A 24,764-nucleotide genomic window follows, 5' to 3' on the forward strand; every position below is an offset into this window, starting at 1 on the left:
ACACACACACACACACACACAGCTGGACTACACACACACACACACACCCACAGCTGGACTACACACACACACACAGCTGGACTACACACACACACAGCTGGACTACACACACACACACATACACGCACGCACGCACACACGCACGCGCGCGCGCGCCTGCCGGGAAAGGGACGGAAAAGAGGGAGGAGAGGAGGCACAGGAGGAAAGGGGAGGGGACGAAGGGGCCTCTGGCTTGGGCAGTTCTTTGCAAGCAGTGTGAAAGATACTCTAGTGGCTTGCCAATGGGTTGCAGATGTGACCAGGTATAAATGTTTTCAGACCTCTGGTGGGTGCCTGGGGTGTGCTGGTGGCACACTCAGCTCTTTATCCTGGCAAGCTTCAGAAATACCAGTAGTTGCCCCAGGGCCATGATGTGAAAAAGAAGCCCTTGATAAGGAAAGCAGAAAGGTGGCGTTCTCTGGGTAGAGGAAGGCTGTGTGTGTTTGGGTGTGTGTGGGTGTGGGGAGAGGAGAGGTTAGATGGGAAAAACACTCTGTGTGAGGCCCCTCTTCTGCTGCAGGGTGGGGGTGGGGAGCGGCAGAAACACCAGCCTCCAGGACTAAGTAGGGACTACTGCTGTGTAACTGGGAAAACCTGGACATGACATCACCCACTCCAACAATGTAGACATTTTCACTTCCCATGCCTCTGGGATTATCACTGCCAGACAGTAAAGGCCTAGAAAATGTGGTGTGAGATTCTTTTCCCCAAAAATCACTCTTGCAGTGAAGAGCAGTGATGAAAGTATTGATGAGGCTGGAGAGGTGAGAGTACTGAGGAGTGAGTAAATGTGTCTGTGTGTGTGTGTGTGTATTTGGGGTTGGGACTGGGAGGACTAGTGGGAAAAAACAATGGTAAAAACATCCTTTTGCTTTAGGGTCTTGGGGGAGGGAAATGGAGGAAGACGTGGAGAGAAGATCAGCTTCTGTTCTTCTCTAAGAGGCCCAGCTGCTAAGCTAGAGAAGGAAGAACACTCTTTGCTACTCAAAGTGTGGTCCACGAACCAGCCGAACCAGCCGCATCAGCTGGCAGCTTGATTGAAATGCAGAATCTCAAGCACAACCCCAGACCTACTGACCTGGAACCTGCATTTTAACAGGATTCCTATTCAAACTCAAGGAGCACTGTTTTACTTACCTAGGAAAGCCTTCTTTCCCACCCCCTCTTCCTCCCTAGCTCTAGCCCCAGCACACCTCACTTCAACTCTCTGGTTCTTTGCAGGCTTGCCTTCTCTGGTCTTGATTTCCTATCCCACTATAGAAATCAAGCTCTGAACCTCTCCTTTGGTGTTTTCCAGAGCATCTCAAGATTCACAGAGCTTTCAAGCTTCAGGAACTTGCAGAGCACCAACCCAGCCACGTGACCATTTTGCGGATGAAGAAACAGGCATGGAAAAGTGAAGTGATTTCCTCAAGGCCACAAGGTGTGGACTACAGCTCTAGTCTTCCGGAACATGGTAGAAATTTTAAAATCTTAGCATTTACAAATCATCTACATACAGTCTTATGTACAGTCTCATATATAAGAAAACTGAAGCCCAGGAGGCAACAATGTGATTGATCCAAGGTCTGGAGGGTATATGGCAGAGCTGAGATGTTAATGGTGATATCACCAATGCCAGCTGATCGAGTTGTGTCTTCTAGATGTCTTTATTCGATGCATATCTTCACTAGCACTGATTCTTTTAACAACCATGGCAAGATATGCCTTTAATAGATGAGATTTAATGATGATCTAGGATTTGAACCCTGCTCCATGCTTCCAAAGTCTACATTGCCATCCTGACATTAAAACCCAGGTTTTCTGGCACTAAATCCAGTACTATTTCACCACTTCTGGCTACATTATTGACTTTCTTGATTAAGTTCAATGCATATTTTCTGGTCGCTTATTGTGTAAACCACTGCACTGGGTATATTCCATGTTTGTGATCAGTCTCTTCCAACTAGGTCAAAAGGAAGTTTGTCTTGTACCACACATTCTGTGCCTTAAGCCACTTCATAGCAGCGCCTCCTGTAGAACTGGTTTGGTAGAGATTTGATGGTCAGCAGCTCTAGGGGATCCGGCTGCCCTGTACATGGTGTTTTCATATCATAACTTTACTTCTGGGGCATAAACAAAGTGCAACATAAGCCAGGCTACAGAGGCCAGAGTCCTATTCAACACTGAGACAGACAGGAAAGAGAGGGGCCTCTTCACCGCCCTCCAGAACTTGCATTCTGAAGCAAAGTTGAGAAAATTATCGCACACACACAACAAAGATGAGCCTAGCAGCAGCTGGATGGAGTCACAGGCCTCTGTTCACAAGCTTCTGGTATGCTCTCAGCAGAGAGCAGGCGGATAAGTCAGAGAAAACACCACAGAAAAAGTTTTGGGACAGTTTCCTATGGGAAAGTCTCAGAGGAAAGAACAAGAATGAAAAACTTTCCAGAAAAGGGAAGAGGAGGAAGTTGCAATGCACGAGGCACAAGTAACCCCTGTGATCCAGTGGCACAGTGCCCAGGGCATGGCACACGACAGTAGCTCAGGTATAAAAATACAAGCACGTGCACACACTAGCAACTTCATCGCCGACATAATCTGCTCCCTATGACATCCACCTAGTGTATTTACTCCCTCAGTCATTCAAAACATGTGTCTCAAGCTCCTCCTTGTGCCAGTCTCAGTTCTAGGTTCCAGTGGAAAAAAGCAACAGTGGATCTTCTAAGTGGGAAAATATATACAATAAACTAATAACAGTAAAATATGTAATACCTTCGGTATGAGAAATACTGTGTAGACAAAGAAAGCAAACAGGGTATAGGGTTCAGCTGTAATTTAAAATAGGGTGGTTGGGAAAGAGACAGGTGAGAAAGTGACCTTTTACCAAGGACCTAAACGAGGGATTTGAGGGAAGGGTGTTTCAGGCAGGCAGTGGCTCACACTGAGTGAGCAAGGGGACAGGTGGAGTGGGAGATGGGCAGGCAACCAGGAGGGGAGCCCTGCAGTGTGAGGATGTTGGCTTCCACACCTCAGGAGATGGGAAGCCATCAGAGAGTTGAGCAGAGGAGTGACGTGAGTTGGTTTCATTTTTTTGTTTGTTGTTTGTTTTTTGAGATGGAGTTCTGCTTTGTTGCCAGGCTGCAGTGCAGTGGCGCGATCTTCGCGCACTGCAACCTCTGCCTCTCGGGCTCAAGCAATTCCCCTGCCTCAGCCTCCCAAGTAGCTGGGACTACAGGTGCGTGCCACCATGCCCCGCTAATTGTTTTTTAAATATATTTTAGTAGAGACGGGATTTCACCATGTTGGCCAGGATGGTCTCGATCTCCTCACCTCGTGATCCGCCCGCCTCGGCCTCACAAAGTGCTGGGATTACAGGCCAGAGCCACCATGTCCCTCCCGGCCAGTTTCATTTTTCACAAATGAGCATGCTGATGATCTGTCAGGGACAGTGTGCAAATAGAGAGATCGGTGAGGGGGCTGTGGTGAGAATCCAGGCTGTGGAGGAGGATTTCTGATGGTGGGCTCCTGATATCCAAGTGTAAGGAAATGACTATCTGGAGCACACGAGGAAAGCTCAGGCACCTAGCTCTAGAGGAGGGACATCGCCTCTGACAATCCCCTTCCTTGCAAGAAGAAAACAGGAGGGCTCATTCAAAAAGGAAACTTTAGCTGAACACACTGGATTGGAGAAGAGAGAAAATTCATCTTTGTCCATGCTGGCTTCTAACGTAAGGAGGCAGATGAAATAGCACTGGGCCCTGTCTTTGCTCTCATCACCCCATTAAAAGCATTCCCAACTGACCTGGTAGACTGGCATCCCTGAAAACTTCCTAATGCCCATGGTCCTGGCATCTTCTGCATAGGTTCAGGCACAGGGGTGAAGAAAGCAATGAGATGAGAGATATAGTAGGTGTCTTTGGCTTACCCTAACTTCATGACAGAAAATTACTTGTTCCTAGGCACCACTCTGAGCCCTTCATCTCAGGCCCCACACCTTGTTCTAGAGTAATGCCAAGCCCCTTTTCTTTAGAAAACTGGGCTTTTATTAAGTGGGAAAAAGAAATGAGGACAAGTTAGTGTCAAATAAGGATTTTCCAAAACCACATAGGCAGGAAACAATATAATGCATTGTTCAATCTGGAACACTTTTCTTGAGAGCAAAAAAGAAGTGCTATTAACAATTCTCCTTGGTCTGGAAGCTTAAGCCTGGACAAGCTTGAGCACCTGACTGTGAAGGATGATGTGTGAAGGGGACTCCCCTCATTCCCACCACTCTGCTCCCAGCTCCTGCCCACATGGTCCAGTCCCCAGAACTTGCTGGTGGCATTTGTGGGACCCCAGACATAGTGAGGTTCTCAATTAGTTATTGGCTCTGATACAGAATCTTGCATTTCTATCAAGATTTGGAATTGGGTGGGGTTGGGAAAGGGAAGATTTTATAAAGGAAAGATAATTATATATTATTTCTGAATAATAAAAAATTTCTACTTTCCAGTCTACGAGGTATCAATGGAATTTTTAAAAAAGAAAAAACTTAGAACTTTGGCAAGATGACCCACCATTGACTCCGTTTCTGGTATTTGTTGAATGGTGGTTCGGTGATCCATTTGTTGTTTGATGATGCTGATGATGATGATGATGGATGACGACGACGACAATGATACAGCATTTTTTCTCAGGCAGCAGACAAGCTCCTCGTTTCAGTCCTCTCCTTGCCTGACTGATCAGCAGCATCTGATACAATGATCGCCCTGCCCCTTTGAAACGCTTTCTTGACTTCTGAGACTCCCTGTTCTTTCCTGTCCCTTTTCAGTTCTCCTTCTGGCTCCTCGTCACGCTCCCAAACTTCAGCACTCCAGCATCCTGGGACTTGGTCCTGGTACATTTTCTCTATCTACTCTCATTCCCTTGGTGATCTCGTTCAATCTCGTAGCTTTCAATGCCTTCTACAGTGATTGGGTCTCCAGCCTGGATGTCTTCTCTGAACCCCAGATTCATGTCCATCGTGAGGGCAACCAAGTAAGGAATAACTGCAGATTTGGGGCTGTTCCGAACAAAAGCCTTAGAATCATCTTTGACTTCCCTTCAGTTTCCTACCACATGATCAAATTCTTTCAGTCTACTTTCAAAATAGAACTCGCATCTAAACTCTCTTCACTCGCCCTGCCCAGGCCACCACACTTCCTGCACCATCACAACAGATTCCTACTTGGTCTCCCTCTTCCCACCCTTGCCTTTCTACCAGCATTTTCTCACTCCAGCAGCCAGAATGATCCTTTTGAAATGCATGACAGGTCATGTCACTCCTTGTAGAACTTTCTACTAGGCGTTCTCATCTCACATAGAATTAGCCCACGTCCTAACTGTGGCCTCCAGGGCCCTACCTGGAGCCACCCCTCCAGGGTGCTGGCTCCAGCCACACTGTGGCTCTTTCTTGCTGTCCCTCCGGATCCCAGGCATTGCTCCCCTTGGGCTTTTCCTCTTGCTGTTTCCTCTGCTCAGAATGTTCTTCCTAGAATATCCATGTGGCTGGCTCCTGCTCCTCCTCCAGATCTTTGATAAAAATGTCATCTTAATGAGAACTTACCTGACCAACCTATTTAATATATGCATTTTGTGCTTTTTAAATTTTATTGTGAACATGCAGAAAAATCCATTTTACACACACACACATACACACACACACACACAGAGTTTAATGAATAAAATAAACACCAGTATAGCCCAGACCAGCACTGCCAGCAGCTCCGATTGCCCTTCTCCCCAGCACACACACGTGATCTCCCATCTCTCCTTTGATCCAATCACTGTGCAGAATTTTGTGATAATCATTCTCTTGCTCATTTGATAGTTTTAACACTGAGGTATGCATCCTTAAACAATAGAGTTGAGTATTGTCTCTGAACTCTCAATGAGTAGAATCAAACTGTATATATTCTTTCATCTTGTTTATTTTTCATCCTTGATGTTGTATATATACAACATTAGTTTGCTCATTCTCATGACTATGTAGTATTTAATTGCCTCAATTTATATATCCATTCTGGTGGTGACAGGCTTTGTGAGCTATAGTTGTTGCAAATACATTATCCCATTCTGATAATTCATCTTGTTACAGAGTTTATTAGGTCTTTTACGAACTTAAATTCTTAATTTTAATCTAGTCAAATTTACCAGCATTTTATTATTTGGATTGTTTCCAGGTTGAGTTATTATAAGCAGGGCTTCCATAGACATTCTTCTATACGTATTTTGCCGCTCACATACACGAGGTTTTCTAAGGCAGATATCCAGGAGTAGAATTTCTGGGCCCCAGGATATATGTATTTTCAGTTTCACTAGATAATGCCAACTGTATCCAAGGTGTTTTGCTTTTTCAACTTATACTCCTACATGTAGCGTATAAGATTTTTTTTTAATCTCTATCTTTTCCAACACTTGTTATTGACAGACTTTTGGGCATATATGGTATCTCACTCTGGTTTAAATTAGAATTTCCAGGATTACTAATGAAATTGGATACTCTTTTATAGGCTTACTGGCCATTTGGATTTCCTCTTTCATGAAGTACATATTCATTTTTTTCCTATTTTATACTGAATTACCTTTTTCCATGTTTTATATTCTTTATATACAGTGAGAATAATTCTTTGTGAGTGATAGTTGTTGCAAATATATTAACCCATTCTGAAAATGTGTCTTCCCACAGAGTTTATGAGGTCTTTTATGAACTTAAATTCTTAATTTTAATATAGTCAAATTTACCAGCATTATATTACAATTGTGCTTTTTGCATCTTGCTCAAGAAATTCTTCCCTGCCCCAAGGTCATGAACATATATTTTCTTATATATTTATAAACTCTATTGTTTTGCCTTTCACAGTTCATCTTTAAGACCCAGTTTTATTTTCTTCTGTATGGACACCCAACTGTCCCAGAAGCACTGACTGAGAAGTTCATTCTTTTACCCAGTTACATGCAGTGCCTGTTGCATTAATCTGGTTCTTTATTTTCTATTTTGTTCCATTGGGCTAATTAACTCTTCTCACAAGCATATGACATTATCTTACTTATTGTAGTTTTATAATTACAGTAACACATCCATCCTTCAAGAGCTTGTTGACTATTCTTAGCCTTTGTGCTTCCATAAAAATCTTAAAATCAGTTTATTGAGTGGACAGTATAAAGAACTTAGAAAATTATTATTCTATTTATTGCCCACTAAACTTACATATATTGCTGCGTAAACTTTAGTTCTATCTTTTTTAATCTCATGAGAATTGGCATTATTATTTTCACAGTCAAGGTCTTCAATCTTATATTGAAGACCGTGGTTCAGTATAAGATCCCTAGTCTTCCATATAAGATCCCTGGTCTTCCATATAAGATCCCTGGTCTTCCATATAAGATCCCTGGTCTTCCATATAAGATCCCTGGTCTTCCATATAAGATCCCTGGCCACTTCTAAGCACAGAATTTCGTTTCCCCTTTTCTCCCTTCTCTGCTTAGATCCATAATAATATTTTTCTGTAGTCTCATAAGTGCTCTGAAGATGGCCCTTTGGAGTTCTGATTTAATTTGGTGAGGATGCCCTGTTAAAATTCCCATTGTGAGCCATCCGTTATCCCTGATTTCTATCCTCCTCGCTCCCATTAAACCACCAAAACCAAAGTCTGAGTTTGCCTAGATGAGAAAACGTTCTCGAGGTAAAAGCAGCTCTAGTGCTCAGGTATTTGTTTCCTTGGTTCCCATTTTTCTTTAGATTTTAGCCCAGTATTACTTCCTATCCTCTCAGCCCTTTGAGGCCTTGAGAAGATTGAAAAATGCATTTATCCAATATTTTTTGTGAATTTTAGCAAAATGGGATGTTAAAAATACCCTAACCTACCACAACCGGGGATAGAAGTCTATTTTACCTACTTGTTTTATTTACTTATTTATTGTCTGTAAATTTTTTAAGAGAGGGACTATTTTGTTTTGTTTTCTGCTGTATATCAAGTGTCTAAGAATGGTGGCAAGCTCATCATTTGACTCATTAAATATTTCTTGAATGAATGAATAAACTCTTTGACAATTATATGCATATTATGGGAGGCTTTGAAGTGCTAAATTAAACTTTATATCATTACAGCTTAACACACTGCAACTAACCACATATTCTTGAATAAATTCCACATGACTTGCACTTGTTAAGCAACGAGAAGAAAACAAATTTAGACTTCTAAGCTTTTGCAAGTCACCTATCAACTCTGAACTTCACCTGCAAAATGAGAAGTTGAATTGGTGGGATCTAAGTTTCCTTCACCTTCTAAATTTCTGAGATAAAAACACAGCTCCTGTATTTAATGGTCATGATGGCAAAAATAATGGCGGTGGTAATCTCAGGCCAGAGTCAGAGTTACAACAATTTCCAGGCCAATTTTTGGAATAAGTAATCCCTCTTCCACCCTGCAAGTAATGTGCAGGCCTGCTAAGAAATGCTCTGAGCTGTGAGTACACACACTTCTTTGTAAAGCAGAGCCTCCAATCTTGAATACTGTAAGGCATATTTCCACAAAGAGATGTGAGGTATTAGTAATCCTAACTTAGTCCTCTGACTTTTGCCTTCTTCTAGGTCCTCTAGCTTCATATGCTGCTGTCTTGCCCATGCTGGCAACCAAGAATGAACTGCTACCACTTTATCGATCTAACGCAAATGCGAATCACAGGGTTTTCCCTCAGCTTTCCCGGATACAGCTGACACCATGTTAGTCTTGCAAAAGGGCACTATGAAACTCTAAGGTAGAGCACAAGGAAATAAACCCAGCCACTATGGGGAAGCTAAAGAATCATTTGACTCATCATTTGACTTACTGAGCCCAAGCTGACTATCTCCTGTGGCTTCCAGATTCTGGTTTATCCACGAATGTCAGAGAGAACCACCCCAAAGCCCAAACAGGCTGCTGCAATTGCAGCCATCCCATCTGATTCCTTCTCCAAGTTCTTGGTCTGTCTCAATGTGGAAGCACCATCTCTCTACCCACTCCCTGGAAGGTCCAGCTTCTAGCATGTGTGGTCAATGGCTTCACTATCACACAAGATCCTACCCCTCTACACAGGACTGTGGCTTCCCCTTTACCAGCCTCTCCTTATTTTCATAGCAGAATATAATATTCACAAGTAGTCACCCGACAGCATCTACATGCATGCAGTCACAGGCAAGTGGTCCCTCAAAGAAATTACCATGAATAAGATGGAGGCAAAGTTCATCAGGTAACCGGGAAAACGATCCTTCCATGTCAGTTTGTCTTCATCATCCTGGGGAGACATGGGAGAGCAGAGACAATCAGAAGGCATAAATAACAGATATTAATTTGCTCACAATTTGCATATATTTGCATATGATTGATCATTATCACTCTATATAGATCTATTTCTCGTCACTGATGCCTTACTCTCCATATCAACAACAGCTCTCCTAATTTTGTAATTTCTAGATAAGCCGGCCTAGCCTGGAAATACTACAATGAAAAAGGAGCAAGATCTGACTTCAGCCTCACACTGGGCTAAAGTTCTAGTTCAACCACTTATCAGCTATGTGATCCTGGATTTGTCTCTTATTCACATTTCTGACCTTTTCTTTCTTCGTCTGTAAATTGGGCATGATGGTGATACCTGTCCTGCCTATTGCACAGGGGAGTTTTGTGAGAAACATGTGACTGCAGTAAAGAAATGGACAAATGACAGATGCGCCCCAGCCCCAGGGCAGCATCTTATAAATAGGGCATTTGTTAAATAAAACATCAACCACTGATCTTAGAGCTCACAATTGTGTAAATCGCCCACAATGTTTTTCTTCAAAGAAGCTACATGTAGTGTTATGTGCTCCCCCTTTTCACAATCCATACATTTTGAGGCACAGATTAAGCTGATCCATTCAATCAGCTTAGCTGAGAATCCTGCCTTTTTCCCCTCAGACGGGGTCCAGTTCACCCAGGCCATTACCCTGGGACGATCGTATCACCAACCAGCATCCTCCTTCAGCACGCTCTGAGGACCCTCATTCGGTAGGGGGTGGGGTGCCAAGCCAGCAGCTATGAATGGTAAACAGCTCTGCTAATTAAACAGCTCTTCTGTATAAATTTAGTTCAGGCACTTGATTTTTCTGAGCTGCAGTTCTATAAAATTAGAATGGATACAGCTGTCCTGCCTGGTACACAAGGTAGCTGGGAAGACCATCTGAAGCCGTGTTTGTGAAGGTGCAGAGAATATGGCAGAGCACTCCCTGCCAGGAAGGCAAGCATCCACCAGTACTTCTGCAAGGTGTCTGAACGCGGCTCAGCGGTGAGCACTCCAGGGCCCCTGCTCTCTCTCCTTTCCCCTCCTCACCACTGATATTCAGAACACACCTGATTTGGTGCTAGCAACAGTGCCATCTAGCCTTTGAAAGCTTGTACTGTAAGCGAAGGACCTCCTTATCCTAAATGATTTCTTTCTAAAAATCACTCTTGAGCCCACGGTGCGTGGATCTTGGTGCCAGGCACGGGGGAGACAAAAGAAAATTGACACGATCACTACTTCTGCGGGGCTCACAGGCTAAGGAAACAGAGACGACACCCACACACCAAAAGGTTTAAGAATCCCTGGCCAGTTTGGGCGTGAGCCTGAGGGGATCTGAGAAGGGGAACAATTCTCAATGCATGCCTGGAACTGAGTAAAGGGTCGAGTTGGCTTAATAAATGGTAATAGAAATGAGTGTTATAGCTGAATTCATTTAGTAATTAGCACTTGCATTTACAGATCACGTAAACAAGCAATAGATTCAGAATTGCACACCTAGTGATAGAATCCAGTTTCTAGACTCCTATAGTCCAACAAGCTTTCCGTCACACAGTGCATGCCTGGAACTGAGTGAAGGGTCGAGTTCTACCTAGTTGTAGAACAAGGTAACTATATCTTGTGGCCATTCTAAAGAAACGGGCACATATAAACCTACTTCTAATGGGATTGGAACAAGACTCATTCATATTCTTTTTTTTTTTTTTTTGAGACAGTCTTGCTCTGTCACCAGGCTGGAGTGCAGTGGTGCAATCTCAGCTCACCGCAACCTCCACCTCCTGGGTTCAAGCAATTCTTCCGCCTCAGCCTCCCTTGTAGCTGGGACTACAGGTACATGCTACCACACCCAGCTAATTTTTGTATTTTTAGTAGAGACGGGGTTTCACCATGTTGGCCAGGATGGCCTCGATCTCTTGACCTCGTGATCCGCCTGCCTCGGTCTCCCAAAGTGCTGGGATTACAGGCGTGAGCCACCACACCTGTCCTCATATTCTTCTAAATTGGGCCAAACATCAAGAGGGAGTAGAATTTCTTTCATTTTCCTTCAGTATTAATTCTTAGTTTAACTCACACACTAGCGTTTTCCTTAAGGGTATTTTTGAAGATTTTTTGTTACGATGTTGACACGGAAAGCTGAAGATGGGCAAGCGGATGATAACACTCAACAGGGATTCTGAAGAGAAATGTGAGGGGCCATGGAGGGACTTTTCCTGAGGCCCCCTAATCATGGTAAAGGTTTTGAGGAATGAGTCTTGGTTCAGTTCTACTCAACAAACACAGTCTGAACAGTGTCCATGGGTCGGGCTCTGTGCTAGATACTGAGGACACGCTGAGGAGAAGGTTCAGCTCTGCCCAGGAGGAGCTCAGAGAACACCAAGGAAACAAGGAAAAGCATTTCTAAGCTGAACCTGTTTAGGAAGGTGGCATCACTATTTTGCATAAAAATGAGATATAACTAAAAAGCAACCGAATTAAATGTCATCTCAAACCAACTAAAAGAAAACAATGCTCATTTTGATATAACGTTCTAGCGTGTGTTGAAAAATCACCCCTTCGCACGTTTACATTGATGATCTCTTTTTTCTGGAAGTCATAGCTTCCGATGCAATGCTGTACTCCTGCATTCAGACACTTTCCCAACATAAGAAGCCAAGAGAAACACAAACATTGCACCACTGTTTTCCAAGCTCCCAGAGTCACTAGTAAAAATGACAGTTTGAGTAAAGTAGTTTTTACTTATAACAATCTGGCTCTAATAATGGAAGCCAATTAAAATTCTCCACTCACTGATACATTAACAATATGAAGATTTGTAGCAAAATATCCTTAACTTAAATACACTCTACATAAAAATCCCATAACCAGCATGTAAGACAGTACAAAGAGAAGCAGACTGGGAACAGAACATCCGAGTTCTGAACTCTTGGCCCTGGTACTTCTTAGGTGAGTAGCCTTGGGAAATTCCCAGATCCTCCGCTTCCTTTTCTGTAAAATAATTTATATTCCCTATCTGTAAAGTATATAAAATAGTTATATCTATCACACCAAATTACCCCACATTTAAAATCAGCCAACCTATGAAGCAGGTCATGAGAGTGCAGGCACACAGAGGGATGAGAACTCTTAGCATCTCCCTCTTCTTTTAAAACGGAAATAACAAGGCTTGTCCCATCTAAGTGGCCCAGGTATTGTGTGGATCACTTGAGAGCATGCATATGAGAGAGCTTTGTAAACTGGAAGGCTCATAACAGTAGGGCCTAATCAGCTTCATGTTTATATCAAAAGCAGGTGTCTATAAAGCACTTAGCTAATGCAGTCATTGTTAAGCCAGGAGCCTAGCTGTCCTCTGTGCTAGCTTCTTTGTCTCAGCTCTTTGTGTCTGTGTCCCTTGATGATGGTTCCCATTTTTGAGCCTCCAGACAGCAAGCAGCATAGTAATAAAACCACATAAGTGCCCTTTTGGCAAGGTAAACATTTGGAAAGGAAACCACCAATCACCGAAAAGGCAACAGGTGAGAGGGCTGTTTAAATAAATCCCTTGGAGAATAATTTTGTAAAGTGGCAATCATCCTTGAGTTGTTTTCTTTTTTCTGTTTTTTTTTTCTTTTTCTTGTTTTAGAGACAGAGTCTCACTCTCCCACCCAGGCTGACGCACAGTCACACAGTCATAGCTCACTGCAACCTCAAACTCCTGGGCTCAAGCGATCCTCCCACCCCAGCCTCCAGATTAGCTGAAATCACAGGCACAGGACACCACACCTGGCTTCCTTTTTAACTAAGGTATAATTTACACATAGTAAAATTCATTACTTGTGCAACCCTCATCAGTATGCAGTTCTGTAAGTTTTGATACATGTATAGTCATATAAAACCACAACCACAATGAAGACATAGAATAATACCATCACTTCCCATCATTTTCCCATGTCACTCTGTAGTCTATCACCTCCCACAGTCCCCAGAACGTGGAAGATCTGTTTTATGCCCCTCTGGTTTTATCTTTTCCAAAATGTCACATAAGTGGATTCATAGAGTATGTTGAGTCTGGTTTCTTTGATTTAGTGCATTTGAGATTCATGTCGTCTATGTCACTGCGTGTCTCAGTAGTTTGTTCCTTTCTATTGTCAAACAATATTCAACTGTAGGGACGTACCAGAGTTCATTTATCCTTTCACGATTTGATGGATGTTTGAATTGTTTCTAGTTTTTGGCAATTATGGATAAAGCCGTCGTAAAAGTATGTGTGCACCGGTTTTGGTGTGAACATAGGTCTTCATTTCCCTTAGGTAATTACCAAAGACTGGAATTACCAACTCACAGGGTACGTATATGTTTGACTTTAAAAGAGACTGCCAGACAACTTCCCATAGTGGCTGTACCATTTTGCATTTCCATTAATAAGATGTGGTATTTCCTTCCTCTGTTTTCTTTCTTTCTTAAAATAAATTTTTATTTTAGAGTAGTTTTAGATTTACAGAAAGACTTCAAAGACAATACAGAGAGTTCCCATATACGCTACACCCAGTGTCCCCTATTAATTAAGTCCATTTTTTCACAACCAATGAACCAATATTGTACATTATTATTAAAGTTTATACTTCCTTCATAATTTCTTATAAATATAAAATCTAATATTATTTAAGTTTAATAATATACAATTTTATTAGTTTTTACCTAATATCCATCTGCTCTTCCAGGGTCCCCTCCAAGATAGCACATTACATTTAGTCACCACGTCCCCTTACACTCCTCTAGACTGTGATAGCTTCTCAGACTTTTCTTGTTGTTGGTAACTGTGTCAGTTTTGAGGTGTACTGGTCAAGTATTTTGTAGATTGTCCCTCAATACAGGCTTGTCTGAAATTTTTCCCATGATTAGACTAAAGCTATGTGTTCGGGGGAGGAAGGCCACAGAGGGAAGGGGCCATTTTCACCACATCATATCAAGGGTACAGGCTAGACTATGACTGATCACTGATGATGCCAACCTTGATCTCCTGGTGGAGATGATATCTGTCAGATTTCTTTATTGTAAAATTCCTTTTTTTCTCCTTTCCATACTTCACTCTTCAGAAGAAAGTCATAAAATGCGCACATTGAAGGTGTGGGAATTATACTTCACCTCTCTGAAGGGGCAGTATCTACAGATCCCCCTAGGATTTTAATCCAGATTTTTATATTTTGAATTTTCTTAAAGCAGGGCTGTAAAGAAGAGATACTCAGTCATACCGATGTTAAACCAGTGCAGGTTACTCCTGACCCCAAGAGAAGAATGAAGATGACAAATGCTAAGTGATGAGGCCTGGAGTGGAACTGGGTTTGGGCTACAAAAGAAGCAGGCTGTGGTCTTCGTTCTTTGGGGAAGCCCACAAAGGCCAGGAGGCCAAGCTTTGTCATCCTCAACAGCAGCTTCCTTATCATCATCATCCTCAGCCCTCCGGATAATAACAAGAGGGTCAGGAATCGGTCAGACTGGCTTCCATTAAAATGTTCACATATTGACCCTATGTTCTGGCAAATATTTTGGGGACAGTGTCAAAGAGGAGAGAAACACAATGGACTTGGAAATATAGGACATGGGCTTCATTCCCTGTCTCCACTTCTTTATTAGCTGAGCAGCTTAGGGCATACTGTTCAAATAATCTGTGTCCTCAAATCATCATTTCTAATGGGATAACAGATAACTTCCCTTACCGAGCCCTCCATGAGTATACCGCATATGTGACAGTACTTGGAAAATTGTAAGCTGTATAATTGTGAGTTGTGGTACTCTTGTTTCTATACAGGGAGTATACACTGAACATTAAATACGTACCAAGCATCATGCTAGCACCAGGCACTAGGCATACATAGAAGAACAGCTTACATTCTTGGCCCTAACTAGTAACAGAAACCGAGAAAGATAAACACAAATTACGACATGATGTGATATACAAAGTGTCATGGAAACATAGAGGAAGGAGTGACTTCCAGCCTAGAGGAATAAAGAGAGACTTCAATGGCTAGGAGACATTTCAATTGTGATTAAAGAATGATTCGAGTTTCCCAGGATCAAAAGGGGGATGAGGGTATTCCAGAGAAAGCACCATGTGCAGAAGCATGGAGATACCATATCATGCAGTCCGATTGAATGGCTCAGTGTAGAGAGAGGGTAGGATGTATACACAGCAGCAGGGTTTTAAGTAGATAAGGTTAACTCAAATTCCTGCCTACCTGTTAATCCAGTGCATCTTTCGTTATGACATGAAGGATCTAAACTCAGAACAGAATGACATTTCTAGCTAGCAGACAGCAAGTCATCTGATAGAAGGCTGGCAGGGGTCATAGAGGACAAATAATCCAATCCCTTACTGCTCAGATCAATCCTGAGGTAGAGGAGGAGAGGTGACACGCCACGGCTAGCCAGCGACTTAATTCCAGGCAACAGCAGCAGGGCCTCTGACATTTCTGCTCAGCTGTTGAGAAGGCTGTTTGCTAACTGATTCCTTCATAAGGAATGGTTGCTTCTAGATTTTTAATTCTAAATAATATTCAGGTGCCTTTAAAACTTGAATTATGTTTTAATGCCGGAGTGGATTTATTCTGATGCTGGCAAATATTGAAAGCAATGGCTTATTTGCCTTCAGTTCCGTGTACTGTCTGAGGAGTGGAGCTGAGGTGCTATCTATCACTTCTAAGCCTTCACTCTTCTGTCTATGAGAGCCTCACCTTTGAGGGGGCACACCATTCAGCCATAAGGACTTGTACTTTGTGATTGTCATCTGCATTGCCATCTTCTCCAATCCCGCCATCATCACAAGCAACTCAGATCCAGAAACTCACTTGCTCCTCAATGTCCTAACGTCAATCCTACTTCACTTTGGCCAGCAGCTCCTCACCACAGTTCAAGTGATGTTGATATTTGGAACTCTTCACTTCCCATTCTTCCACTACTCTTTCTTATTTCCAGTCTGGCCCATCACTCCAGTCATACTCAACATCACACACATGCTTCCGTGCCCGAGTTCATCCAATGAAGCCACACAACGGAGCCTCACATTGAACCAGAGCAGCATCCCCTCCTCTATAAGAAAATAAGGGATTTTGAGTGCCACTGAAAAAATTACACAACTGCATGGATTCGCATCACTATGAAGTCACAACTGGCAGCGTCAGCTGTGTCCCCGTTGCCGCCTGGCCATATTTTTCCTCACTCCCCTATACTCCCAACAGTGTGTCCAAGTTGTCCCTCTCTCTGCACAAGCCCACTACTCTTCTAACCCTTTTCTCCTGCTCATTACATAACCTACACTTCTTTACTGGAAAAAAAAATCAAGGTTGTCTTGTGAGAATCTCAGCTTCTCCTTTTGCCGTCTAAAATCTGATCTTCATTTTCCACATCCGACCTTTCTGTCTCATTTGAAGAGATGACTTTCCCTCTCGTTGACCGCCAGTCTTTCCGCCTTTCCTTTAAACATCAGCCTCTCCTGAAGGACTTTCTTCTCCTTTATCTTAAAACTGTGTACCCCAGAACTTAAAGTATAAGAATAAAAGAAGAAGAAAAGGAAAATAAATATATAAAGTGAAACAAAATTTATTAAGCGCACACACACACACACACACACACACACACACACAAAACCACTGTGTTTTCAGGCTTTTGCAGGTACCTTGAAAATCATCTGCAAGACTTGTTAAAACAGATTTCTGGGCTCCAATCCCAAAGATTCTGATTCAGTGGCTCTCAAATGGGACCTGAGAATTTGCATTTTTAACAAGTTTTCAAGTACAGTGAGTGCTGCTGCTGCTGCTGCTGCTGGTGGTCAGAGAACTAACTGTATGAACTCTTTTAAACCATTTCTTTCTGCTGGGTATGGCCACCCAGCCTGCAGCCACACCAAACAATAAGAGCCACCACTTTTAAACTGCTTGCAATGTGACTGACTATTGGCTATGTGCCTTAGACATACCCCATTTAATTACTACAATAATCCTTGAGGTGTGAGTATTATTCCCATTCTATAGCTGTGGGACCTGAAGTTTCCAGAAGGTTATGGAACTCGTTCAGAAGTAAATAAGCAGCAGCTCTGGAATCTAACGTATGTGAATCCAGGCCTGTGTACACCACAGCCTCTCATGGGGTACGATGCTCTGTCATCTAAAAAATACATGAACCATGAAGTAGCCACAATGTTGGAAGGAATCAGAAGGGAGTCGCGTGACCAAAACTCAGGGAGGAACATTTCAAGAAGGCGGCACAGCTCTTCTTGACAGAGACATCAAGTAAGTTAAGAGCAGAGCAGCAAGGCATCCATTAGAACTTACCGTTAAGATCATCTGCAACCTTTGTGAGGAAGTTTCGAGAGAATAGTGGGAGCAAAACCAAGACTGCAGGTGACGAGGAAATGGATGGAAGGTGAGGGGAGAGCAGCTCTAGTGTGCTTTCCTAAGAAGTTGGAGGGAACACAGAGTTGCAGCTGAGTTTAATACCAGCCCTCCCCCATACTCTTCACCCAGCTAAAAGTGACCACCCACCTGTTGAGAACCCTCCAATTCTTATCACCAGCCCAGATCTCGCTGTTAAGCTCCAAACTCATTTGTCCAACTGCCTAGTGAGCATCTTCAGTGGAATGTCCTCAGCTCAAATGTCCCAAAAATAATGGATCATCTTGTTCCTTAAACCTTTTATATCCTCACTCCACCACGTGAACTGAACCATGACCCTTTGAGCAAGTGACACCTGAAACAGAGGCATTCCCTTGGGTGATTTCCTCCCACACACTCACCTTTGACCAGCCCCAAGTGCAATGGGGTCCACTTCTTAAACCTTCTCCTGATCTTCCCCTCCTGTCCATTAGTACTTCTGATGGCTTAGTTCAGGCCCTGCACAGCTGACTCATTCCCCATCCACTGTACCTGTTGATTTTCTTGTCTTTCCTTTTCATGAACTGTCAGCTCCAGGAGAGCAGAGGCCATGTAGCTGGTGTCTAAGCATAGTGTCAGGTACATAGTGTACCTGTTCAACCAGTGTGTCTCCTAACAGGTCCTATCAGGACCTCCACTCTAAAAACCATCTTGGTAACATTTAACCAGCCTCGCTTATATGTAAAGAGGCATGCAGGGCATGGTTTAGGCACTATTAGAATTCACTGAAGCCAGTGGCAGGTAGAAATAAAATGGACAGTTCTTCATTCCTGTCTTCAGGGACACTCTGTCTGCCTGCATTTTCCAGGACAGGGGATCCAGCCATTGCATCAGGCAAAGGTCTTCTATGGATTGGGAGGTGACTGAAGCCAAATGCCTCTGGTGAGAGACAACACCACGAAGAACTGTGGATGGAGAGGGTTGGCAGGGCCAGGATGGGGTTTCTGAGGGCAGTCGCTTGGGGGAGACTGTTTCCAAGAATGACTTTGTTAAACCTGGGTTGGTTAAATTGCATTACAGATAGGTGCTGGTCCCAGACAAAAGGACTCATGGCAGAGTGAGATTTAGAGATTGACTTGGTGGGGGGTGGGGGTGGTGGTGGAAGACTAAAGCCTAGGTTCAACTGTATCTGAGAAAGAGTCAAATAGCAGTGGTTTCTTCCAAAGTCCTCATCAAGAACACAAGCTCCTAAAGTTGATCAAGCACCACTTGGGAGATTCCTGTGCTGGGTGCCTCCATGACACACTGCGATTTGATATGGCTGGCTTGAGGAGACATGAACATGTGGGGGGCTTAGAGGAGGAAGGGTTGAGAAACAGTGAAACCCCAGAAAGAGAGGAACAATGTAGAAAAGTGCAATATATTTTTCCATTTTAGTTTTGGTTTCTTATGCTTTTTTGAGACAGGGTCTTCCTCTGTCACCCAGGTTGGAATACAGTGTACTTTTCCATTTGAGGACCCTTGGTACATTGTCAGAGATGAGAATCAAGGAAAACCTATGGGTTCCTGGGCTCAGGGAGGAGGTGCGAGTGGCCACCTGGTCTCACATGGCTGAAGGTCTCTGGTTAATGATTTTTATGTATTTTTATGACCAGCCCACTGTGTGCATCAGTTGCTCTGGGTGTGGGGGATTCCTCAGTGCAATTTCAAGTGGAGATTGATAATCCTGCCAGTCAATGTCATAAACTCAGCCACTCACAAATGGCACATGTTTGAGGGCAGAGATGGGACTCTGGCTGCTTTCACGAAATAAATACAAGCCATAAACTCAGAGGAGTTATGCTGTTATCTCCTGTCTTGTGACTTCATGCCACATTAGCCGTCCACATATATGTTGAGTGAAACAAAGGAGAAAGAGATAGTGAGGCTCAGGGCCAGCAATCTGTGAAAAGGAATCATAAAGTTACATTTGAGAAAATAATATTCTCTGCTCGTTTGTTTTTTTCTCTCTCTCCTCATCCCCCTCTTCTTCTTCCTTGCTGGAACTGGGCATCTCACCATGTCCTGGGAATACTGTAGTGTGGTCTAGTCTGGCAGCTGCCGGGGTTCAATTCCCAGCTTGCACACTTATTGACTGTGTGACTTCAGGCATCCTACTAACTTCTCTACACCTCCATTTTCCATAACAAAGAGATTGAAAACAGTGCCAACAGTACAGGATTGCTGCTGTGGGGATGAAATGAGGTAATCCAAGGAATAGGCATAGAACTGTGTCTGGTTCATGGTTAGAACCCAATACTTGTTACCTAATGTCATCATCATCATCTACATCATCATTATCATCATCAATAATCATATCATCACCATCACCAGCATCATCATCAATATCACCATATCAACATCATCATCATCATCATCAATATCATATCATCATCATCGATATCATCAATATCATCATATCATCAAAATCAACATCATCATCATCACCATCACCAACATCATCATCATCAATATCATCACATCATCAATATCATCACATCATCAGAATCAACATCATCATCAACGTCACCCTCAACATCATCAATATCACCATCATCATCATCATCACCATCACCAACATCATCATCATCAATATCATCACATCATCAATATCATCACATCATCGGAATCAACATCATCATCGTCACCCTCAACATCATCAACATCACCATCATCATCATATCACCAACATCACCATCACCAAGATCGTCATCATATCATCATCACCATCATCAACATTATCATCATATCATCAAAATCAACATCATCATCACCATCATCAACATCATCATCATGAGATTGCTGCTGTGGAGATGAAATGAGGTAATCCACGGAATATGCATAGAACTGTGTCAGGCACATGGTTAGAACCCAATACTTGTTACCTAATATCATCATCATCTACATCATCATTATCATTGTCATCATCATCATAATCATATCATCAAAATCAACATCATCATCAACGTCATCATCATCACCATCGTCATCATATCATCAACATCACCATCGCCATCATCATCGATATCATTATATCATCAGAATCAACATCATCATCATCAACGTAAGCAGCATCACCGTCATCACCATATCATCAACATCACCATCACCAACATCATCATCATCATCAATATCATATCATCAAAATCAATATCACCACCATCATCATATCATCAACATCACCATCACCAACATCATCATCATCAATATCATCATATCATCAAAATCAGCATCATCATCATCATCATCATCGTCATCAACATCATCATCATTAAAATCGTCATCATCGTTGCTTTATCCACCAGGAACCCCGTGATCCTAACTGACAAGGAAACCCAGTTCATTATGGGCAATGTTTTCTACAGCACAAAGAGAGAGGGGCTGCTCTTCTTGGCCTAAAGTCACAAAACTGCCTTGTGTGACCTCATTCTACCACCTGGTCCCACATTCCCCTCAGGCTCAAGCTGCTCAATGCTCTCTCTGCTGGGTGGGCTTTCAAGGCCTCTCACAAACGGCACCTACTATAGCAGCAGAGGTTCCCCCTACCAACTTCATCATCTTCTTTCTCTCTTTAGTTCTCCCTCTTAAAATACTTGCTCCTCCAGGAAGCTTTCATGGCCTGACCAGAGGAATGAGGCCAGTATTTGAGTGCATATCCCTCACTTCATTGAGCCTTAATCTTGCACAGCTTCTGTTACCACAATGTGAGTCTGCAGAATGGCCCAAGCACACACAGGCTCTCTGGAGTTGAGCCTCCAGGTCCCACCCATCAGCCCTGTAGACTCACCCATGACTGACCCTCGATGCCTTCCAGCACTAGAGAAAGACTTTAGGGTCAGGGCCTCAGTCTAGAAGGGGAATCTTGGCAAAGAGGCATGAGGCTGTCATGTGGCGCAGCACCTAATTCTACAGGCATGCCTAAAGCCCAGGACAGAACGCAGTGTAATTTGTGGCTAAAATGGAAAACATTCTCTGTTCCTCCCACTGCTTGGTTTTCCTAGCAGACACAGAAAAACACTCTGGCTCCCTCTCTCCCCTCCTGGGGTCCAGCTCACTTACTCTGCTCCTTCTGGCTCCCCAGAGAGCTTGTGGCTCCACTTTTCTGTTTCTCAGCTGGCCGCCTTGTCCTCCCTGGGTTCCAGTAGTGGGCTGAGCTTCTCTGCGGCCATTCCCTAAATCCCAGCTGTTCTGCTGTGTGCCCTGCCTTGATTGAGATTGGAGACGCCCCTTCCCAGTCACTCTCAAGGGAGGCCCTTCTATTTTGTGATAGTGGTACAGTGAGTCTTTGCTGGATTGCTCCTAATGAGGTGAGAATGCCCGAGGCACGCAAGTCCACATCCCTCTTGGAGCCTTCTTGTCTGCAGAAAGGGGAGGCTGGCCTAAAGCTATCAGCAACTTCCATTAGTACTGCAGAAGGTCCCTGACTTACTGATGGTTGAACTTACAATTTTTCAACTTTACAGCAGGTTTATCAGGCCATTAAATGCATTTTCTACTTACAATATCTCTGGCTTATGACGGGTTTATCCATCATAACCCCCCGTAAGTCAAGGAACATCTCAACATATGAATCCTTGATATTACAGCCTTGTCTACACCATCACACGAACATCTTAAGCCAAATGACTATGAACTTTTGAATCTAAATGCTGTGCTGTGGCTTCCCATGCTTACCATGATCTGGGCTCTGATTCCTCTCCAGCTTCATCTCCTGCCATGCAATCTTTTGTGTACTCCATCTCAGCCACACTGGCTTCCTTCCTGTTCCTAGGACAGGCCAAGTCGGTTTCCATAGCAAAACCTTAGCATGACTCCTCTCCTGTCTCTCCACCCAGCTGCACCCTCAGCTCAGCCTTCAGTTCTTGATTCCAGCATCACTCCCACGGTGAGAACCTTCCCATGCCCCTTGCCCATCCCTGGTCCTTGTTATTCTTTACCACAGCACTTATCGCTACCCAGAGTCTCCCTGTTTATTTATTCACCTTCCATCTGGCTTATTAAAGAAAATATCAGTGCCATACAGGCAGGGAACTCCAAGTCTCATTCAACATGGATCCAGCACTTGGGTCACACCGGTCACAGAATTCTTTTGCATGAATTGCTCAGAGAGTGGATATCAGTTTAAAAACAATAGCCATGGTCATTTTGGTGGTGCTCCACACTCTTAATATTGGGAATGAGTATTAGTTGTTGGGTCGGTCAAATCTAGCTTTGCCTAGGAAGAACCCCACCAAGCAATTTTGTGCCACTGCTTCAGGTTACACACCAGTGCCAATCTCTCATGGATCTGAGGAAAACCAAAGGGAAAAACGTAAGAGGTTCATAGCAACCTCTCAACACTTTAAGAAAAATAGTCCATGCATGCCCCACAGACTTTAAAAGCAGTTTTTCTCATACGCATTGTAGCAAGAAGTATAAGTGACACTCAGCAATGACCTGATCTTTCCTCCCGCCTCTAGCGAGCCGGCCATGAGCCTCCTGTGCTGATCATAAGGACCTCTACAATAGCAATCCTGCAGCCACATTTAGCCCCTCTGCCTAGTGCTTCCTGTCCCTTTAGGTCACATAGAATTTCTTAGTCTGATCTGCAGGTCTGCAGCTTAACTAGGGTCCTTTTCTTCATGTTCTAGCCCACAGGCTGGAGAACGAACCTCTTGAGCATTTGTTTAGACTTAAAGTTCTTTGTCAAATCTCCTCTTATTCTTATTTTCTTCAGGCTCAGTACTCCTAGTTCCTACCATTAGTTTTCCTACTAAATAAACATGGAAGGAAATCAGCATCCTTTGCCTCTGTCTGTATCGACTCCCTTCTGTGCCTTGATGGAGCTCTAAGGGGTTCCCACAGCTTACCGTGCTAGGGGTGGGTGGGGACTTGAAAATAAGACCTTCAGCCAAGGAGAATGAAAAGAGGAGAGCTGGGACTTGGCACCCAGTGAGGCTCAGGTCATGGGGAAGACAGGCCACCATGGTCACAGGCAGAGGCTGGGATGGGACCTGAGGGTGATACCACTGGGTCCCACATCAGCTAATCCTTGGAATCACATGGAGGGGGGCGGTAAAAATACACTGATTCCTGGCCCTGCCCTGGATCTTCCAACTCAGAACCTGGAGGAGGGCCAGGAGTCTGTTTTTGAAAATCCTCCATGGGCAATGCTGGGAAATGCTGTTCTTTAACTCCCCCTTCCTCGCTGTGTTTGCTCCAGGGCCTGCACTCCTGTGGCTTGTTCCTCTGTGAACAGATCCTCTGAGAGGAGCTCACAGGTGGAAACCAGCTTGGAGACAATTCCCTCATGCTCGGTGTCAACACAGAATCCGCCATGTCATCTGTCGGGCAGTCCCGCCAACTTGCCAACTGACTCCCATGGCACCCCCCTTCTCCCCCACCCGCAAGGTGATTACAGGACGAGGGCAGATGCTGATTACACTCAGTCCAGGGATGAACTTCAGACCCACTGCATGCTCTCAGTAGCTCACTGAGTAAGAAGGGCAAGAACTGAAGGTGGGCGTGCCACCTGGCCAGCAGCCAAAGCTTGTTTTGATTTTCTAAGCATCCGCTTGACACAACAGAGAAGACCTAGACCTCTACAGTTACCTTGCATTTTGTGAATTTATCAGGTTTTAAAATTCCTCACTACACACAAAGCACTTTAATAAGTACCTTCGATCCTACACCTTAAGAGGTGGTGGTTGTCCTCCACTCAAAGCAGAGGTACCAGGCTTCTCAGTAAAAAAAAAAAAAAAAAAAATGACATTTTTATTTAAAGATTATGACCTTTGAAATCGATTTCACATGCATAATAATGAGTCTTGCCAACATCCACATGTTCTGGTCAGAAAAGTAAAGGAACATTGTTCATTGTTTTGTTAACAACATCAATCAGTTCTAACCTCAACCCATGGATAGTAATCTCTCTTATGCCAGGGTAGACAGCATACATCTAAAATAGTGTTTGTTTTTAACTAGAATGGCAGAAGAAAAACATTTTCAGGAACTTGCAGCAACAGTAAACTGGCCAAAAAAAAAAAAAAAAAAAAAAAAAAAAAA

The 24,764-nt window shown here is 43.5% G+C and overlaps 1 protein-coding gene across 2 annotated transcripts in view; it reads right to left on the bottom strand.

Annotated features, from left to right (window-relative positions):
• Nucleotides 1-24,764, bottom strand: part of ANO2 (anoctamin 2) — a 391,299-nt gene that overhangs the window by 76,752 nt on the left and 289,783 nt on the right. For both annotated transcript variants that reach the window (XM_032254535.1, XM_032254534.1), the window contains one exon: nucleotides 9,244-9,318. In XM_032254535.1, the coding sequence (XP_032110426.1) occupies nucleotides 9,244-9,318 (75 nt within the window). The remainder of the gene's footprint in view (nucleotides 1-9,243; nucleotides 9,319-24,764) is intronic.

This window comes from Sapajus apella, unplaced genomic scaffold, assembly GCF_009761245.1.
Source record: "Sapajus apella isolate SASKATOON/1434 unplaced genomic scaffold, GSC_monkey_1.0 scaffold86, whole genome shotgun sequence".
Lineage (NCBI taxonomy): Eukaryota > Metazoa > Chordata > Mammalia > Primates > Cebidae > Sapajus > Sapajus apella.